At 33.9% G+C, this 18746-nt stretch overlaps 1 protein-coding gene across 1 annotated transcript; it reads right to left on the minus strand.

The window, feature by feature from the left end:
* Positions 1–11915: 11915 nt before the first annotated feature.
* Positions 11916–18598, minus strand: LOC132745928 (RNA-binding protein RO60-like). The gene is made up of 10 exons (XM_060734944.1): positions 18454–18598; positions 17084–17223; positions 16389–16648; positions 15873–16059; positions 15030–15357; positions 14447–14630; positions 13513–13678; positions 13098–13171; positions 12492–12678; positions 11916–12280 (listed from the first exon to the last, which is right to left on the minus strand). The coding sequence occupies exons 1-10, from the start codon at positions 18523–18525 to the stop codon at positions 12079–12081; spliced, it is 1800 nt and encodes a 599-aa protein (XP_060590927.1). The 5' UTR covers positions 18526–18598; the 3' UTR covers positions 11916–12078.
* Positions 18599–18746: the final 148 nt, after the last annotated feature.

The raw sequence follows: 18746 nt of genomic DNA on the forward strand, positions 1-18746 counted from the left end.
AATACCTTAACCACTCGGCCACGGACGCCCCTTCAAAGGTCAAGGTCATACGTATATTTTGAAGGTTCACGCTATCACAATTAGAAATTACAGGTACAGTTAAACAAAGAACAATATTAATTATTAAGCAAGTAGTTACTTTCATTCTCTTTTCTTTTCAAAATACCTGCAAGCTTAAGAAACCTTTCGGGGGCGTACGCCACTTGGGTAACAGATCTTGTTACTTATAATTTTATAATGTTCTTTTCTGTTTTATTACTTATAGTAAATGTTGATGTTATTGTTTTTTGTTTCTGTTTGTCTGTTGTTTTCGTTTTTTGTTTATGTTAAGACCTTTAAAAAGAGTTTAAAATATAGTGTGACTAAACAAATCAAGTATTTGTAACTTAAAATCTCGATCAAGTCATTCCATAGGACACTTGTTTTCAAGATCGTGCATGTGTGAATTTGAATCTTATAATTTATGTATACGTTATAACATTATTCGTTTTGGGTAGTGATAATGGATTCAAACATTGGTAACATCTCTTCATGAAGTATTTTTCCTCTTGCGATGCTGCTACATCTATAATTTAACTGCTCACGAACTTTGTTTGGTCTTCAAGAATAAAAAGTGATATGAAGGATTCCATTGCTACTTTATATTGGTGCCTTGATAAAATCGTAATTGATTGTTTTGATCCCTTTAAAAAATATTCTGGAAAAATTTTAATGGTTTTAAATTAAATTATTTGTTTTTACCCTGGGAAATTTTTTTAAAAAAAAAAATAAATTTTTTATTTAAAATTGAAAGTTCCCCAGTTTTAAAACAAAGTATTTTTTTTCGAACATCCCCTTTTTTTGTTATTGCTGTTTTTAAAGAATCTTTCTGTTATCTGCCCCACGCATTTATTTCGTTTCATAGTTCCGTAAATTAATTTAAAACCCCTTCAGGGAAGACAACAAATTTTTTTAAATCCTTTTTTCCCTTTTTTACCTAAAAGTCCACCCCCCAAATTTCCCCTTTTGTTTTTAAAAAACTCTTTTTTAAAAATTTTGGAATAGAGAAAACCCCTTTAACAAAAAGCTTTAAATTTACACAACAATTCTTCTTTTCATTTATTTATTTCTAATATCTGCTAATTATTGATGGATTTTGAAGGTGTTTCTGGACATAATTATTTGTCTACTTTGTCAGAACAATTTTTCTTTTTCTGAAACACTTTCAAATCTCTACTCTTAATTTAACCACCGAAACGAAGTTTGAGAGGTATATAGGAGTAACCCTGTGGTCAGTCGGTTGTTCGGTCGGTCGGTCCAGACGTCCGTTGCATTTTCCTTGTCCGGAGCATAACTTGAAGACTAAAGGTTGGAATTAAATACAACTTCATATAATGGTCAAGCACATTGAGAGGAAGTGCAGTGCAAAAGAACAATAACTGCATCTGTACTAATTACATAGTTATAGCCCTTTGTTACTTTCTTTGTCCGGAGCATAACTTGAAAACTACTTGTTGGAATTAAAAACAACTTCATACAATGATCAAGCACAACACAATAAGGAGAAGTGCAGTTCACAAGAACCATAACTCTATCTAAGGTAATTACAGAGTTATTGCCCTTCTTTACTTGTCCATAGCTTTTTTGTCCGGAGCATAACTTGAAGACTAATGGTTGGAATTCCAATACAAACTTACTTCAACAAATCAAGACACACATTGAAAGGAAAGTGCAAGTTGCACCGAACCCATAACTATATCTTAAAGTAATTTACAAAGTCCATTTTGGGCCTTTTCTTTACTTTTCCAAATTGCTTTTTTGTACGGGGCATAACTTGAAGACTAATGGTTGGAATTCAATACAACTTCATATAATTGAGAGGAAGTGCAGAGCAAAAGAACCATAACTCCATCTTGACTGATTACAGAGTTATTACCCTTTGTTACTTTTTCTTGTCCGGAGCGTAACTTGAAAACTACGGGCTGGAATTCAATACAACTTCGTCAAGCACATTAAAAGAAAGTGCAGTGCTAAAGAACCATAACTCCATTTTGACAAATAATAGAGTGATTGCCCTTTGATACTTTTCCCTTGTCCGGAGCATTACTTGAAAAGTACTGGTTGGAATTCAAAACAACTTCATACAATGGTCAAGCACAATAAGAAGAAGTGCAGTGCACAAGAACATTAACTTTGTCCAGAGTCATTGTAGAGTTTTTGCCATTTGTTACTTTTCCATTGTTTTTTTCTTGTCCAGAGCATAATTTGAAAACTACAAGTTAGAATTCAATTTCATACAATGGTCAACATATTGAGAGAGAGCACAGTGCACAAAACCATAACTCTTTCTTGACTCATTTAAGAGCTTTTGCTCGTTGTTACTTTTTATTGTCCAGTGCATAACTTGAAAAATAATGGTTGGAATTCAATGAAACTTCATACAATGGTCAAGGTCAGTTAGATGAATTGCAGTGCACAAGAATCATAATTCTATTTAGACTAATTACAGTTATTGTCCTTTGTTACTTTTTTGTCCAGTGCATAACTTGAAAACTAGTTGTTGGAATTTAATACAACTTAATACAATGATCAAGCGCAATGAGAGGAAGTGTAGTGTACAATTACCATAACTCCATCATCAGTATTTGTACAGTGATTGCCGTTTGTTCCTTTTCCTTGTCCGGTGCATAACTTAAAGACTAATGTTTAGAATTCAATGCAACTTCATACAAAGGTCAAGCGCAATGAAAGGAAGTGCAGTGCTCAAGAAGCATAACTTTTTTTCTGGACTTTTTACAGATTATATTCAATAAAACTTCATCAACCAGATTAAAAGGAAATGCAACATACAAAAACCCAACTATCTTTAATTGCCCACAACCATAACTCTATTTCAATTCTTTTACAAGGTATTCTGTTACTAGTAACTTCCTCATTACCGAAACAGTCTTGCGGGGGGGGGGGTACAAATCACATTTTGTGATTGTTCTAGTTTGTGTTCCTTTGAATGACATTCTTGTTTACAATTTAACATTATACTTTTTTGTTGGATATCTATACGGATATTATAATTATTTTGAAAGAACATGTATCGTGCCCAAATTTATTTTATTTTAGATAAACTAATCTTGATGTCTGTAAATAATAGAAAGGGAGAAGGAATATATTAAGTGTTGTTCAGCTTCATTCTTTTCAAACCCTTGATATTAAAATAACAAATTTTAAGATATTGACAGACTTGCCTCCCTTGATATATAAGTAGCAAATGCATATATACAGTATCAAAGACTTTGATTGTTTGTTTTTTGTTTGTTTGTTTGATTAGGTTTTACGTCACACCAACACAGTATAGGTCATTTGGCGACGTTCGAGTTTTACTGGTGGAAAAGCCCTTCCGTGCATTATTACAGGCATGAACGGGCACCTGAGTAGAAGTAAGCAAGCTGGTTACCTTCCTCACATGAAAGAATGCAAAGTCCCTGTCGGGATTCGAACCTACAGCAGTGAGGGGCAAGTGGTTTGAAGCCAACGACCTTAACCACTCGGCCACGGACGCCCCTCAAAGACTTTGAAAGTCAGCATTACATGGAGTGTAAGACAAGTATTGCGTTAAGAAAATGCTGATAACCGATAATAACAAACATCAAAAACTGTTGAAATGCAAGTATTATATAATCATTATATCATCTTAACATGCTATAAATTTAAGACTTTCATCAATAATGTTTCATAATTCAACAACCAATAAATGTTATAATTCAAACTGAATATAGTTTCTTTTGTTTTGTGACCTAACAGATTAAACTTTATTTATCAATTCAACTGAAGGACAAATTTAACCCTATAAAATAGTTTTACACTGATGTTGTGCTAGAGAAGTGGATTGTCGCCCTCTTTGAAGATTTCAGAACATGCAGCGTGTTTTCAAAATGTGTGATTTTTTTCTTCTTTTTTTTTGTAACAGTTTTAGACTTTATACATTGTGTGTGACTATCAATGACAGCTTGGTAGCGCCTTCTCATACTCCTTTTTAGGTTTCTGATCGTTCTAACGGGTATGGCGGTCCATTCTTGGACTAACATGGCTCCAAGCTCTCGATGGTTCCGGGTTACAGCTTACGGGTTGACATTTTAACCTGCAGCTTATTCCACGATTTATGTCAGGTAAGCGAGCTGGTCAGTCCATGCGCTCAATAGACTTCCTCTCTAGGCAGTCCTGGAAAACACTGGCCCTATGGGGCGAGCATTATTGTCAATTAGACTGATCCAGCATACAACCTAACCTTGTTGTCTAAGATGTCGTTTATGTATCGCTGACCTGTCAATGTGCCTCTATTAAGCACAACCAGATCGGTTCGTCCTTCCAAGCCATTCCCCCCCCACACACACCATAACTGACCCACCTCACTAGCGGTCATGCTTAGCAATATTTGCAGCCTGAAACCGTTCATCTCGTCTTCACCAGACTCTAGAACGCCTATCTGTGAAGTCTAGTCAGAACCTGGACTCATCAGTGAACCGAACGTGTCCACAGTGTTGCATGGTCAACAGTGTATGCTACATGGTCCATTCCAAACGGGCCTGGCAGAAGGTGCCACCCTGCTGCACCATCCATACAACCCTCGATAATTCTGCTTCTCTCAAATGCCGCCTTATGGTAGCATTCGCCATATCGAAGTGACAGATGTAAGAAAATATAAGCCACCGAATGACAATTAGCCGGGAATGTCACCATATAACAAAATACATATGATTAAACATCCCAAAAACATGAAAATATGTGGGTGCATACTTTCCATGTTACCTAGACGGTTTTGTAACGGATAAGTCAACACGGTTTCATGTCTGGGAACCATCTCAAAACATTGATAAATCAAAATTTTTAAAACAATGGAAATAAATCTGTTTTATACTTGTTATTATATAAAAATGAATTTATGGTGCTTAGCAAAAGTTTAGTAGTTTATGCATATGTTAAAGCATATGTTATCCCTGAGTGTCCAGTTTATATGACTGATGACCGAAAACTTGATATCTCGCAATCAAATTGGACATTTTTTATTATAAGAATCATTTTACAAACGTTTCAATATCTGTAACACATAATTATTCCAGTCAAATTGGCGAAGCAAAATGGTCAAAAGTTATAATAGGAAGTTCAGAGCATTTGAATAAAGATGTTTGTAAATGACGCAAATATCGCTAATTTGTGTAAATAATGTCAAACATTTCTATTGCATGTATTGTTAACGTTATCCTAACTGAGATAATAACTGAGATAACAAATCGCTTCAAATCCCCGTTCTTGTGAATAAATATTCAATTTGGTATCGTACTGATTATTTAAAGAAAAGAACTTATTACCAGTGTTTTATATCAAATCAACATAATATGTTAAAGGTTTAAGCCAAAGTAAAATATAAAGAAGGGTTTTCAATGTAATTTCAACAATATCATTCAAGAGAATAATGAAGAAATTGGACGAAATGTACTTGCCATCGGGTTTATGTAAAAGCCCTTTTGACGTGATTTTAAGCTTGCGATCTTTTATAAACTAAATAACTATTACAGTAACTGTGCATGGTGATGATAATAAAAAGGAATTTTAACGTAAAATCGTTCATGCTCATTTCTGTAAATAAGTGTATTAAATGAGGTGTGCATAATTACACAAATACTTTTATTGAGATTTCAAGCGAACTGAACAAGACAAGTAAATCATATTGAACAGCCTGTTTAGCACATGGAAATATATCAAACATAACTTTAAAAATGCATTAATTAATACATAAAACTCGCAAATGAATATGTATGAAACTGTGTAATTGTTAATAAACATACATGAGATCCAAATGTGGTATCCAAATGTGGTTTTAAAATAACATCATGTCCATCCAAGAATACAGGTTTAATTCATAACTTTACATTTTGTCATAGTGTTTTCAATTTAATGATAAACGTCAATTGAATAGTCAATGTCCCCGTGACCCACATATTTTATCTGTAAAAATATGTGATTTTCATTTTATACAAAAGAGTGGGGCAGTCGTTTTATACATATAGTTAAGGAAGTTTAATATTGTCATCATACATATATTTCATTATCAATTATTTTCAATCGTGAGAGTAAAACTGTAGTACATAACTACTTTTTACAATGAAAGAATGAGAAAAACGTCACTTTAAATATAAGATATGCTAGTAGTACAATACATTGCAAATTGACAACGTTGAAACGTGAAATCAATACAGTTTTGAATAATAGAAGGATGTGCAGCTATAAAGATAAGCACTGATATGTTTACGCGTACTCTTAAAAAAAAACTTCAGATAGGGATAGAAATAATGACAAATATTTAAAAATTTTGATAGAGTAGATGATTTTGAATATTAATCATCAAATTTCATAGAATCAAACTACAACAATATATGTTACATATTCCAAACATAATTTTATTAATCTGTGCTCAGTTGTAGTTATTTGCAACATAACTCCAATTGTGTAGGTAATATATTAAAACAATAAATAATACAAATACAAGACATTTATATAGCGCAAAAATGTATTAAATATTCGATTGCGCTGTACATTATTAAGACTATATACACATATGCTTGATCAAGACACTCCCAAACCCAGTCTCGATGGCACAGCCAATCTACAACTCTAGTTGAAAAACAGTCCAAACAAGTATGTTTTAAGTTTGGCCTTAAACTGATTTTCATTGGTAATGTCCTTCAGATAGTCTGGCAATGAATTCCACCATTTAGGTCCCACAATGGCCAAGGATCTATCAGCAAGTTTTGAATTTGTTGATGGTATATCAAACCGAATGTGGCTAGATGATGAGGATCTCAGTCTTGTCCTGTACTGACTCTGGCATTTAGTGAACAATTTACGAAGATACAATGGAGCGGTGCCATTTGCAACACGAAACACAGTCACAATAACTTTGTACATGATTCTTGCTCGAATTGGAAGCCAGTGGAGTGATTTAAGAATTTCAGCACTGGATTGATAGTAAGCAGCTCCAGTGACAATTCTAGCAGCATAATTTTGCACACGTTGTAATTTATCAAGTTGATAGGCTGGAATATCAGCGAATAATCCATTGCAAAAGTCTAAATGTGAATGAATCAAACCGTGAACAAGGATTTCTGCAGATTTCTGAGTGAGATGTTTTCTGATTGTTTTCAAATTTCTTAACTGCATGTGTGCAATCTGACACTTCTTTTGAATATGGATGTCAAAACTTAAAGTGCTGGTCATCTGTACTCCAAGGTCTCTCACATTGTCAACACAATTGACTTCTACCCCACCAACATTGACACTGGAAATGTTCAATTTCTTCAGCTGATGTCTTGTACCATAAATGATGATTTCTGTTTTGCTATTGTTCATTTTTAACTTAAATCTAGTCATCCATGACACAATATCATTAAGACAGTCAGTTAGTTTTTGGCGAACGATTTCTTCGCTGTGATGGTCACCAGCTTTAATTTTAAATGCCACTTTATGATCGTCTGCATATCCATACAAATCCGCCGGATATTTCTGGACTATTTTGTTAAGGGCAGCTATATAGAGAGTAAATATCACCGGTCCAGCACAAGAAGCCTGGGGAACCCCGAACCTCAGTGGCTCAGTATCCGATGAAGACTGTTCAATGACAACTTTCATATCTCTGTTGGTTAAATAAGATTCGATCCACTTTAATGGAATACCCTGTATGGCAAAGTCTTTCTGTAGGATTTCAAGTAATATTGGTATATCGATAGTATCGAAGGCGGCGCTTAAATCAATCATTACAACTATTGTCACATGGCGGCTGTCAGCTGTTTCTAGCAAATCACTGTACATTTTCATCATAGCAGACTCAACACTGTGAAATTTACGGTATGCACTTTGGTAAGATGGTAACAAATTGTTGGACTCAATGTGGCTTGAAATTTGGTTCATTGCAGCTTTTTCAAGAATTTTCGACAAGAATGACAGGTTTGATACAGGCCGATAGTTTTTCAATTCTAAGGGAAGGCCTTTCTTTTTCAAAAGGGGCTTAATAATAGCGCCCTTCCACGTCTCTGGAAAAACACCAGAAGACAATGACCGATTTACGATTTCTGTCACAACAGGTGCAATCAAATGAAGATTTTCTTTCAGCTTTGGTGTTGGCATAACATCCAACTCACATGTTGTTGACTTTGATTCACTCACAAGTTTGATTATGTCTTTTTCATTTAGCGGTATAAATTTGTTCATGATATTTTCACTTGATGGTACATCAGATGCCATAATACTATCAATCACTGAAGATGATGTTTCTGTGTTTATGTTATCCAGATCATCACGAAGTTTAAGGATTTTGTCACTAAAGTAACGCAAGAAATCGTTTGCAAGTGCCGTCTCACTGGTGTGAGGTGGAAGTGGGTTATCCTTCGAACGCCCAAGCAAGTCTGAAGTCACGCTATATAACTTCTTCACATTCCCTTCAGCCTCTCCAATTCTACTCTGATAGAACCCATCCTTTGCTGATGCTATTGCCGCAGTATAGGAGTTTCTTACATTATTGTACACTATTTTTGTGAGATCTGACCTGTCCTTTAAGTATATTTTCTCTATTGATCTTTTGTACTGTTTTAATTGCTTAAGATATCCAGAGTACCATGGAAGTTTGGGTCTAACAGTAATTGATCTTTCTTTCAATGGAGCATGTTTACAAATTATATCAGATGCAGTCTTTGTGAAATCAGACACAAGTTCAAAAAACAATATCTATGCAAGCTTTAGTTTTCAAAGCAAAAATTGCTCATATTTATGTCTTACATATTATTTACTCTTCATGGACCGCTTACATGAAAATTTAATTGAAATAACAAATGTTACTCATTTAAAATCAAGGCACCACAATTTTTACACGTTTACAGTTTCATTGATGACATTGCTAAATAACCAACATGTCAGATGTGTGCCCCTTATTATGCCCCCATTTCGAAGAAAAGGGGGTATATTGCTTTGCACTTGTCGGTCCGTCGGTCCGTCGGTCCGTCGGTCCGTCGGTCCGTAGACCAAATGGTTTCCGAGTGATAACTAAAGAACCCTTAGGCCTAGGAACTTCAAACTTGGTATGGTGATTGGTCATGTCCAGTAGATGACCCCTATTGATTTTGGGGTCAAGGGGTCAAAGGTCAAGGTCACATTGACCTTGTAGGCAAAAACGGTTTCCGATCAATAACTAAAGAACCTTAAGGCCTAGGAACTTCAAACTTGGTATGGTGATTGTTCATGATCAGTAGATGACCCCTATTGATTTTGGGGTCAAGGGGTCAAAGGTCAAGGTCACATTGACCTTGTAAGGAAAAACAGTTTCCGATCAATAACTAAAGAACCTTAAGGCCTAGGAACTTCAAACTTGGTATGGTGATTGGTTATGATCAGTAGATGACCCCTATTGATTTTGGGGTCAAGGGGTCAAAGGTCAAGGTCACATTGACCTTGTAAGGAAAAATGGTTTCCGATCAATAACTAAAGAACTTTAAGGCCTAGGAACTTCAAACTTGGTATGGTGATTGGTCATGATCAGTAGATGACCCTATTGATTTTGGGGTCAAGGGGTCAAAGGTCAAGGTCACATTGACCTTGTAAGCAAAAAACGGTTTCCGATCAATAACTAAAGAACTTTTAGGCCTAGGAACTTCAAACTTGGTATGGTGATTGGTTATGACCAGCAGATGACCCTATTGATTTGGGGTTAAGGGGTCAAAGGTCAAGGTCACATTGACCTCTTGGGTAAAAACGGTTTCCGATCAATAACAAAAGAACCCTTAGGCCTAGGGACTTCAAACTTGATATGATGATTGGTCATGATCAGTAGATGACCCCTATTGATTTTGGTTCAAGGGGTCAAAGGTCAAGGTCACATTGACCTCATAGGTAAAAACGGTTTCCGATCAATAACTAAAGAACCCTTAGGCCTAGGAACTTCAAACTTGGTATGGTGATTGGTCATGACCTGCAGATGACCCCTATTGATATTGGGGTTAAGGGGTCAAAGGGCAAGGTCACATTGACCTTGTAGGTAAAAATGCTTTCCAATCAATAACTTAAGAACCCTTAGGTCTAGGAACTTCAAACTTGGTATGGTGATTGGTCATGACCAGCAGATGACCTTTTGATTTTGGGGTCAAGGGGTCAAAGGTCAAGGTCACATTGACCTTGTAGGTAAAAACGGTTTCCGATCAATTAACTAAAAACTTAGGCCTAGGAACTTCAAACTTTGTATGATGATTAGTCGTGACCAGCAGATGACCCCTATTGAGTTTTGGGTCAAGGGGTCAAAGGTCAAGGTCACATTGACCTTGTAAGTAAAAACGGTTTCTGATCAATAACTTAAGAACGCTTAGGCCTAGGAACTTCAAACTTGGCATGGTGATTTGTCATGACCAGCAGATTACCCCTAATGATTTTGGGATCAAGGGGTCAAAGGTCTAGGTCACATTGACATTGTAAGTAAAACGGTTTCTGATCAATAACTAAAGAACCCTTCGGCCTAGGAACTTCAAACTTGGCATGGTGATTGGTCATGAGCAGCTGATGCCCCTCATTGATTTTGGGGTCAAAGGTCAAGGTCACATTGACCTTGTATGTTAAAACGGTTTCCGATCAATAACTAAAGAACCCTTAGGCCTAGGAACTTCAAACTTGGTATGGTGATTGGTCATGACCAGCAGATGACCTATTGATTTTGGGGTCAAGTGGGCAAACATCAAGGTCACATTGACCTTGAAGGTAAAAACGGTTTCTGATCAATTAACTAAAAACGCTTAGGCCTAGGAACTTCAAACTTTGTATGATGATTGGTCGTGACCAGTAGATGACCCCTATTGAGTTTTGGGTCAAGGGGTCAAAGGTTAAGGTCATGACCAGTAGATACTTGATAATCCTTTTTAATTGTTTGATCACTGGGTCAGAAGTCATGCATAATAACCTTATCACATGACTAATTAGCTGCTGATAGGGGGCATACATGTTTTACAAACATATCTTGTATTGTTCATATTCTTGTTCACGTAAGAAGTAGACAATATGAAAGCCTTAATAATTGCAAAACACAGTAAAAATGAAATGTTGTGAAATAAATTTGAATGCACCTGTTCATGAATGGCAGTGATAAATGTCAGCTACGTAGAAGAGATAGATAATATATAATTGCTGAACTCATCTCTTAAAGATTAAAGACATATTTAAAATTATAAATCACACAAAACTGATATGGCGGTAATTATGGAACCTTAATACTGGATACAAACTGAACGAAATAAAAACAACTAAATGATAGCGGATAAAAGATCAAATATGCAAATTAACAATTGATACACTGATATCGATGACTAATTATCATTCCGTTTCATTGTTCCCTTATTCACATGTACGGCATAATATAAAAAGAAATGTTTTCATACAAATCTTAATACTATGGTTGTATTGCCAAATGGTGGTAAGAACATATAGTTCCCGGTTCTTCGTACATATAGGAATAGTAAAAACCCTTGTTTACAGATGTTATAACACACACTGAGTATTATATACAAACCCTACAAATCAAGCGGTATGTTGAGAAATCTAAATGAATCAATGTTATATAATTAACAATGGCAATTAGGGAAGTTAATTATTAGTACAAACAAGATTTTTATTAAGTTGCTTTGTCTGCTTTCAAGGGTTGCAAGAACACGGAGTACATAGCCGTTTTACATAGCCAAAGTACTTATCAAGAAGTCATTCTACAATTTGCCGATGCTGTGTATATGAATAATACAAATGTAAACACAATCTAATGAAATCCAACGTTTTCAACAGCAATATCATTAAAGATGTGGAACTTTACATTGCGTTCGAGGAATTCATGGCAGCAGTCAAATATATCACAAAACAAGATAATCAATAAGTAGAAGTCCTTTACCTTATTTTACAATAACATAGGTTTTGTGCCAAACTATTCATAATGTGGGTACATTGTTACTAACATAATCAATGAAAGTAACCTAAAAGTATATACAGTATATGATATAAGAAGGCCATGATTTATGATGTGTCTTTGTCTTATATATGTCCTTTTGCGAATTCCGATATGACCCAAGGGGTGTTGGCGTCAACCCCGACAATATCCAACACTAAAGGGTCCTCTTGATCTGCTAAAGTGAGATCTGTAGCATTCATTGCACATACAACCAGTCTAACTTCTGAATTTCCAGAGTGTTTTCTGTATTGTATGAGGGCTTCATACGGATGCACATTCCCACCACTAAAAACAAAAACACAAACAATATGTTTCAACTTTAACCGCACATGGCAATTACGTTTTAAAATCTGGTACAAAACCTAACAATATTCCATAGTTTATCTACGATTTAAATTCGAAAAATTGGAGATTCCTAAAAGGCAACGATGAGATAAAGCAAATGAAAGAATATCACGGACTCGCATTGATTGGATTTGTCTACGAAAACTCTTACCAAGTTTCACTATCTGTGTAGTAAACAAACACATCAATGTTTGTATTTTGCATTTCGATTGCGTCTTTTATCGGTTGTGCACAGTCATTAACTCGTGGGTGATTTGCATTTCTAATTTTTTGTTCCACGTGTTCAAGCTTGTCCGTTCGCAAAATACCAAGGTCTTCAACCCTTTCACCACCAAATGCTGTAATGAAATAAGATAAATATAAGTCAATAATAGCTTTTTATTATAATGAAAAAATGCACTCATATTAGCCGCTTTTTTAATTGACTTGATGATGCATCTTTGCTTTTTGCGGTTTGGATTGAAAATCATCTCTAAATACATTACCTAGTTTCCAAACAAAAACCTTTACTTATGGTATAATTTAATCGTGCTATATTTTCCTTTTTGGATATTGTTAAATCACCATTTTCATTTTATTTTGAAATTCATTAATGTATCTATGCATGCAATACTTTGTAAAATCACCTTTCTTTTAAAGAAATCATAAACGATACATTTTCTTGTGTCATTATATGTGAATTTCAAACGAAACTGCAATATTAAAGCAAATTCGACTATTGTGTGTATACTGATTAACAGAAAATGAAAGAACATACATTTTATAATACAGTTTTCCTCCGTTCTTGCAAACAACATCAGCATTGCAGCAGCAGCCATCGAATGTGTTATACTTTGAAAAAAAAATCGTTGTATCCCTTAATTTGATTGAGTACAATCATCTAATGGGGAATGAATAACATAAATATTAAGAAAAAATACCGCTCATAAAGTAATTGATAATTGCGAAAAAAGATTGTTTCAAATTACTTTCAACATGAAACTCTAAATGGAATGTTCAAAACATAACTTATCGTGTCACATAAGCGGTTTTTAAGTAAAAAAGCTGCAAAATGTGCCTTAAAAAATGCATACCGCTGTTTTTGGTAAAATACTTCTTAGCGCCGGCTGTAGTTAATTAAAAAAAGTCAATTTAAAAATTTGTATACTCGTGATTAAAACTGAATAGCTTACCTACTATCATACATACAAGTCTTTGTTGAAACACTGGTATTGACTGCTAAGTAGAATGTTTTATTGGTTCTTTCAATAACAGAATACGCTTTGTAAAATGCCTCTTCTAAAGCGTCGACTACCTTTTGATTCGGTGTCCATTGACTGTCACGTCTTTCACTATGTCCTGAAATTATTTAATTCATCTGTTTGTTTTGTTTGTTTTTTATTGTAATTAATTGGTGAATTTTAAAGCGTGCTATTTTTCTCTTAATTAAAGAATATTGCAATATCGTCCCTGTCTTATTTATATTTCACTGATGCTTAGTTTTGCATTTTAAGTATCATGCTTCATTTCCATTTAACTATCTGCGTTATACAATATCGTATATCGTAATTGACTTTATCTAATGCTGGATAGTCTATACCAAAACATTTTATATCTGTTCTGTTTTGTTAATGGCGTATAAATGTTTGTGTTCGTCATTTAATATCTAGCAAGTGCTATTGTATTGTTAAAGGAATATGCTACTGATTTATTGATTATTAAATACGTACATGCAAGAAAATAAATGTGTTAAAGTGAAACAATTACTAGTAACTATGTTTCATTACTGTTCATTATTAATATTAATGTCAAAGAAGCCAACGTGTAACATGAAAGTCTCAATTTGTTCGAGGCGTTCCCTTAACAGGATGATGTAAACAGTATTAACTTGAAACATTTCAAATAAATTTGAATGTGTTTCTGATTCTATAGTTGTTTATTTGTAAAACATAATCATGTACATGAAAAAATATTTTAGATTTATTGTCATGCACATGTTTCTTGTGTTAATTATACTGTCCAAATGAATACGTTAGTATATATTTCTCAGATTTGCATAACTCTTTCTAAACACAAAAAATAAATGTTTGCCATAAAATCTTTTAAAGATTATTTGAAAAAATAAACCTGTTTTGTAGGCTTGCCATGCAGTAAGCAATTTCAGCGGATGAAGGTAGTTTTTGCAACTCATTCCCATTCCCCATGGATGTTCATCCTCCATTTCCTCATCAACAGATAATGGTCCTCCATGAAGTTCCTGACTGCTATTAGGGTCGCATGGAATGTTGATAGATCTTATCTTATCAAGTACCTTTGTGGGAGACAATTTTTTATCAAAATCATTTGAATTGAAATCAAATACACATTGTACCTCATTACTTTGACAATAATCATGTTTGTATTTTAATATTGCAACTGAAATAATCATACCTTTGTTATACAAGTAGTATATAGAAGATTTTAAACCATATTAATATTTGATTCTTCCTTATTATATCTAGGGTTGTTCTTTGTTACAATTTGTTCGACCTGTTACAGGCACTCTGTTTTGTATCTCAATACATATAAGAAAAAAGTAATGGTTTATGTTCTATCGACATTGAAAAAAGCTGCACACAATACCCCACATAAAATAACACTTAATGTATATTAAGCATTGAATAAAATATTCGAAAGGAAAACAGATAGGTAAGGAACCATCTCAGTTTACCATTTGTTCATCTTCGCTATTTTCTGTAAGTAATCCATACTTTGTCATTCGGCTAAGATTCCGAACTAAGGCCTCTATAGGCATATGAGGAAGGAGGTTATGCCATACATCTCTGTTTTTAATGAGCGTTTGGTTGCAGTGCTCCCATGCAAGTTTATGTTCTCTAATCATATGGCAGAGTTGTTGAACATTTTGACACCGAGAGGCATCGTCATAAACTGTAATCAAATCGCGTATATTTTCCAGCTTAGCCTTTTCCTCATCTGAGGCTTCCAAAATGATTTGATAAAACTCGGTCATAGATTTTTGGTACCCTTTGATTATATAGCTGAAATAAAAATGTATTTATATAAAAAATGATTGTTAATAAATGATAGATATACAAATTAATGTTTATAGTGTAACTGTCCCCAAAAATGTGGTTTTGTCTCTTTACTTGTGTAGGTAGTCAAGATAAGACGACCCTTTTCAGATTATCTGTCTCTGCTAACTTGAAAGAAAATAATCAATGTTGAGTGCCCAAAATTATCATATACTTAAATATTCACGTTTCTTCAGGTACACTATTTACATCAAAGAAAATCGATCATCTATCCGAAACATCTCAGCGCGAGATTTTCGTATTTGTTTTAATCCTTTGCAGTTCCATATGATAGACATGAGAAAGTACGATTGTGAACATGAATACAGGATTGGATTTAGTTCCATGCACCGACGTAACGTTACGTCTTTAGAGGTACAAACAGAAGAAAGGCCGTTATGCTTTAATCTATGAAAAACATTAAGTTATTTTACTATTTCAAAGAAGCAGAATTAAGTTTAAATGTTTTATGTCGTTTGTACCTGAATATGAACTTCATAACATTGTCATCCGTTTTTGCATGGCACAACCTAATGACATCTTTATGTTTCCATTTGTCGCCTTTACCGTATTTTCTTATAAGCCGAGCTAGTATTTCAGGAGTCTGCTCAAACTTTGTATACCAGGATTGTATTGCTCGCTTATGTGCCCTTCCCCATCCGGTGGTTCCTTTCAGACAAAAACAATACATTCAAAAATAATAATCATGTATTTCGCAACACATGCTACAAAGATATCATAATAGCTTACTACTTTCCCTTATTGGATACAGAAAGTAAGACACTAACAAACATAAAATAGGAAATAGTAACTGTTGAATCCGAATCAAATCATCTGGTAGAATCTTTATAATCAGTGCTTGTGGATTTTTATCTAAAATAAAGTTTCTGTCACAACTGCTAAATTGAAATAATAGTTTTTAAAAAATCCCATTATTTGCAATTTGACATACTATCCTATCGTTCATGCTTTGATTAAAGAAATAATAGCATACAAACCGGCTTCTCTTTCTTCTGTAGTGTCTGACGGTTCCTCGCTGCTCACTTCCTCGCAGTAGTTAATAAACATAAAAAGGTGTGTTGGTATTCGACAGACGTCTGACAGTGCTGCATATGCTGCACGTTTAGTACTCGTGTCGTTTGACCTCGCACAAACGGCGAATGCGAACAAGAGAGCATCTTGACGTACATTTCTCCTACTTTTGCTGATTTCCTTGATTGTTTTGACAACTTCCGCCCCGTTATTTTCTCGTATCAGTCTGAAAACGTTCCAACACCAAAAGTAAAATATATTTAATAAAAAAGTCGGCTAATAACATAAGCATGCAAAATTTATATATTAAACATTTTGCAGTGAATAGGGAAATTTTGATTAAATTTTTTATATGTACAAAGCAATAAAAAAGCAATATAAGACAAACGTTTTTCATTTCTTGTCTTTCCACAACAGAGCACCAATTTATTAAAATTTACATATTTTATATCTCTAGCAATTATGTTAAGAGAATTTCATAATATGAGTAAAGCGGTGATTATACTCATGGCATCGATATGAACGAAACTGTTCTATATTATCTGCCGAAACTGACTTACCTAAACACATTTTTCAATCCTGAAACAGATAAAAAAATAATAAGTCTTGTCAAACTCTTCTGTTTGTGGCATATTATTAAAAAAAACAAAAGCATTCATACCTTTTAATCGTGTTTTTGTTTTCAATTTCTAGCTCCTTTCTTATGGCATAATGTGTGCGATCAGACCCAATGATAAGAAATCTGTGTAAATGTTTCATGTCATCAAGTTTGTATTCAAAACCTCCAACATTGTTCGGAATCTGAAAACAAGTTACAATACAGTTACAATACAGTATTAAATACGTATGATCAAATGATTAGGCTAAACAATTTGCTCCACTCGGTATCAAACCAAAACGTTTTTTTTATTAAACAATCTATTGAACCACCATCAGTATTACCCATATGAGCTATTAAAGTATATAAGCCTCGCCATGACAAAACCAACATAGTGCGTTTGCGACCAGCATGGATCCAGACCAGCCTGCGCATCCATGCAGTCTGACCAGGATCCTTGCTGTTCGCTTACAAACCCTATAACAAGTAGAGAAACTGATAGCGAACAACAAATGATGTTCAATAAAAAAGGACATACACATTGTTTGATTTTTCTGTTTCAGCACTACCTTGCGATTTAGAGACAAATCATGCTATAAACATACTATGATCATTTTTCTTTCTAAAGATAATTAAATCTGTTAATTTCTTGATTTATTTTTACAGTTTCCAAATTCATACTCATTTGGTATATACATAAACGTTTGCATCTTCAGTTCTGATAGTATAGTCATAGTGAATTAGTATTGTGTACGGACGTCACAATACAACTTTGTTTACATTTTGCTACCTTAACAACACATTACTACACATTCAGCGCTACATTTTTAAGCTGTAAAACATCTAACATACACTTAATATGCTATTTCAACAATATTAAACACACGTTGTCATTTCTAAAGAATATAAAAATGTTATTCCGAGGCAAAATGTGCCTCGAAAGATCCTGTAACTTTAATTTTTATGGTTTTATATCATAAATATGATGCTCAAATGAAGATTAATCAATATTGTAAGTTCAAAAAAGCATTAATTGTAAAGATATTACCAAATTCACATTTTATGTAAAGAATAGGAGGTAATTAGATATTTATTTTCGATAAAGTTTCAATAAGAAATGAATGCATATATTTTAATGATAACTTATAATGCGAATAAACATACAATTTAACATATTCTGTCATGTTTGGAAATTGTTTCAGATTTAAACATGTTTTGACACGGATTCGAAAACGAAAGTACATTTTTTGTTAAATGGTAATGTAGGTCAGTAAATATTGCAAATTTATTGGTGTTTGAAAAAATAAACCAAATATTTTACCTTTTTTATATTTTCATGATAATTTGAGCAAATATTTAAAGATGGAAATAAAACTAGAAAATTTAGTTTAAGTCTATTTTCGATTTTATATACTCATTTAAAGTTTACACACCTGTGGATTACTCCTCGATTCAAACAATCTCTCATTCTGAGGCACCACGTTTCCCTCTTGAATTCCAGCCATTATAATCCTATTATAAGATGCTTTATTAATCAAAATTTAATTTTCATTTGTAAATCGATAGCTGTTTTAAACACAATCGGAACGTCCTCGGCTATCGGATTGAAAGTCGTTCTACATGTAAACAGAAACATAGTGTAATGTAAAACGAATGGATATATTTAACATACAAAGGAACATAAAGTGTTTCGGTACAATTATGGTTTAAAATATGTCTAACAACA

The sequence above is a fragment of the Ruditapes philippinarum genome, unplaced genomic scaffold, assembly GCF_026571515.1.
Source record: "Ruditapes philippinarum isolate M1 unplaced genomic scaffold, ASM2657151v2 ctg1847_1_1_1_1, whole genome shotgun sequence".
In the NCBI taxonomy this organism is placed as follows: domain Eukaryota; kingdom Metazoa; phylum Mollusca; class Bivalvia; order Venerida; family Veneridae; genus Ruditapes; species Ruditapes philippinarum.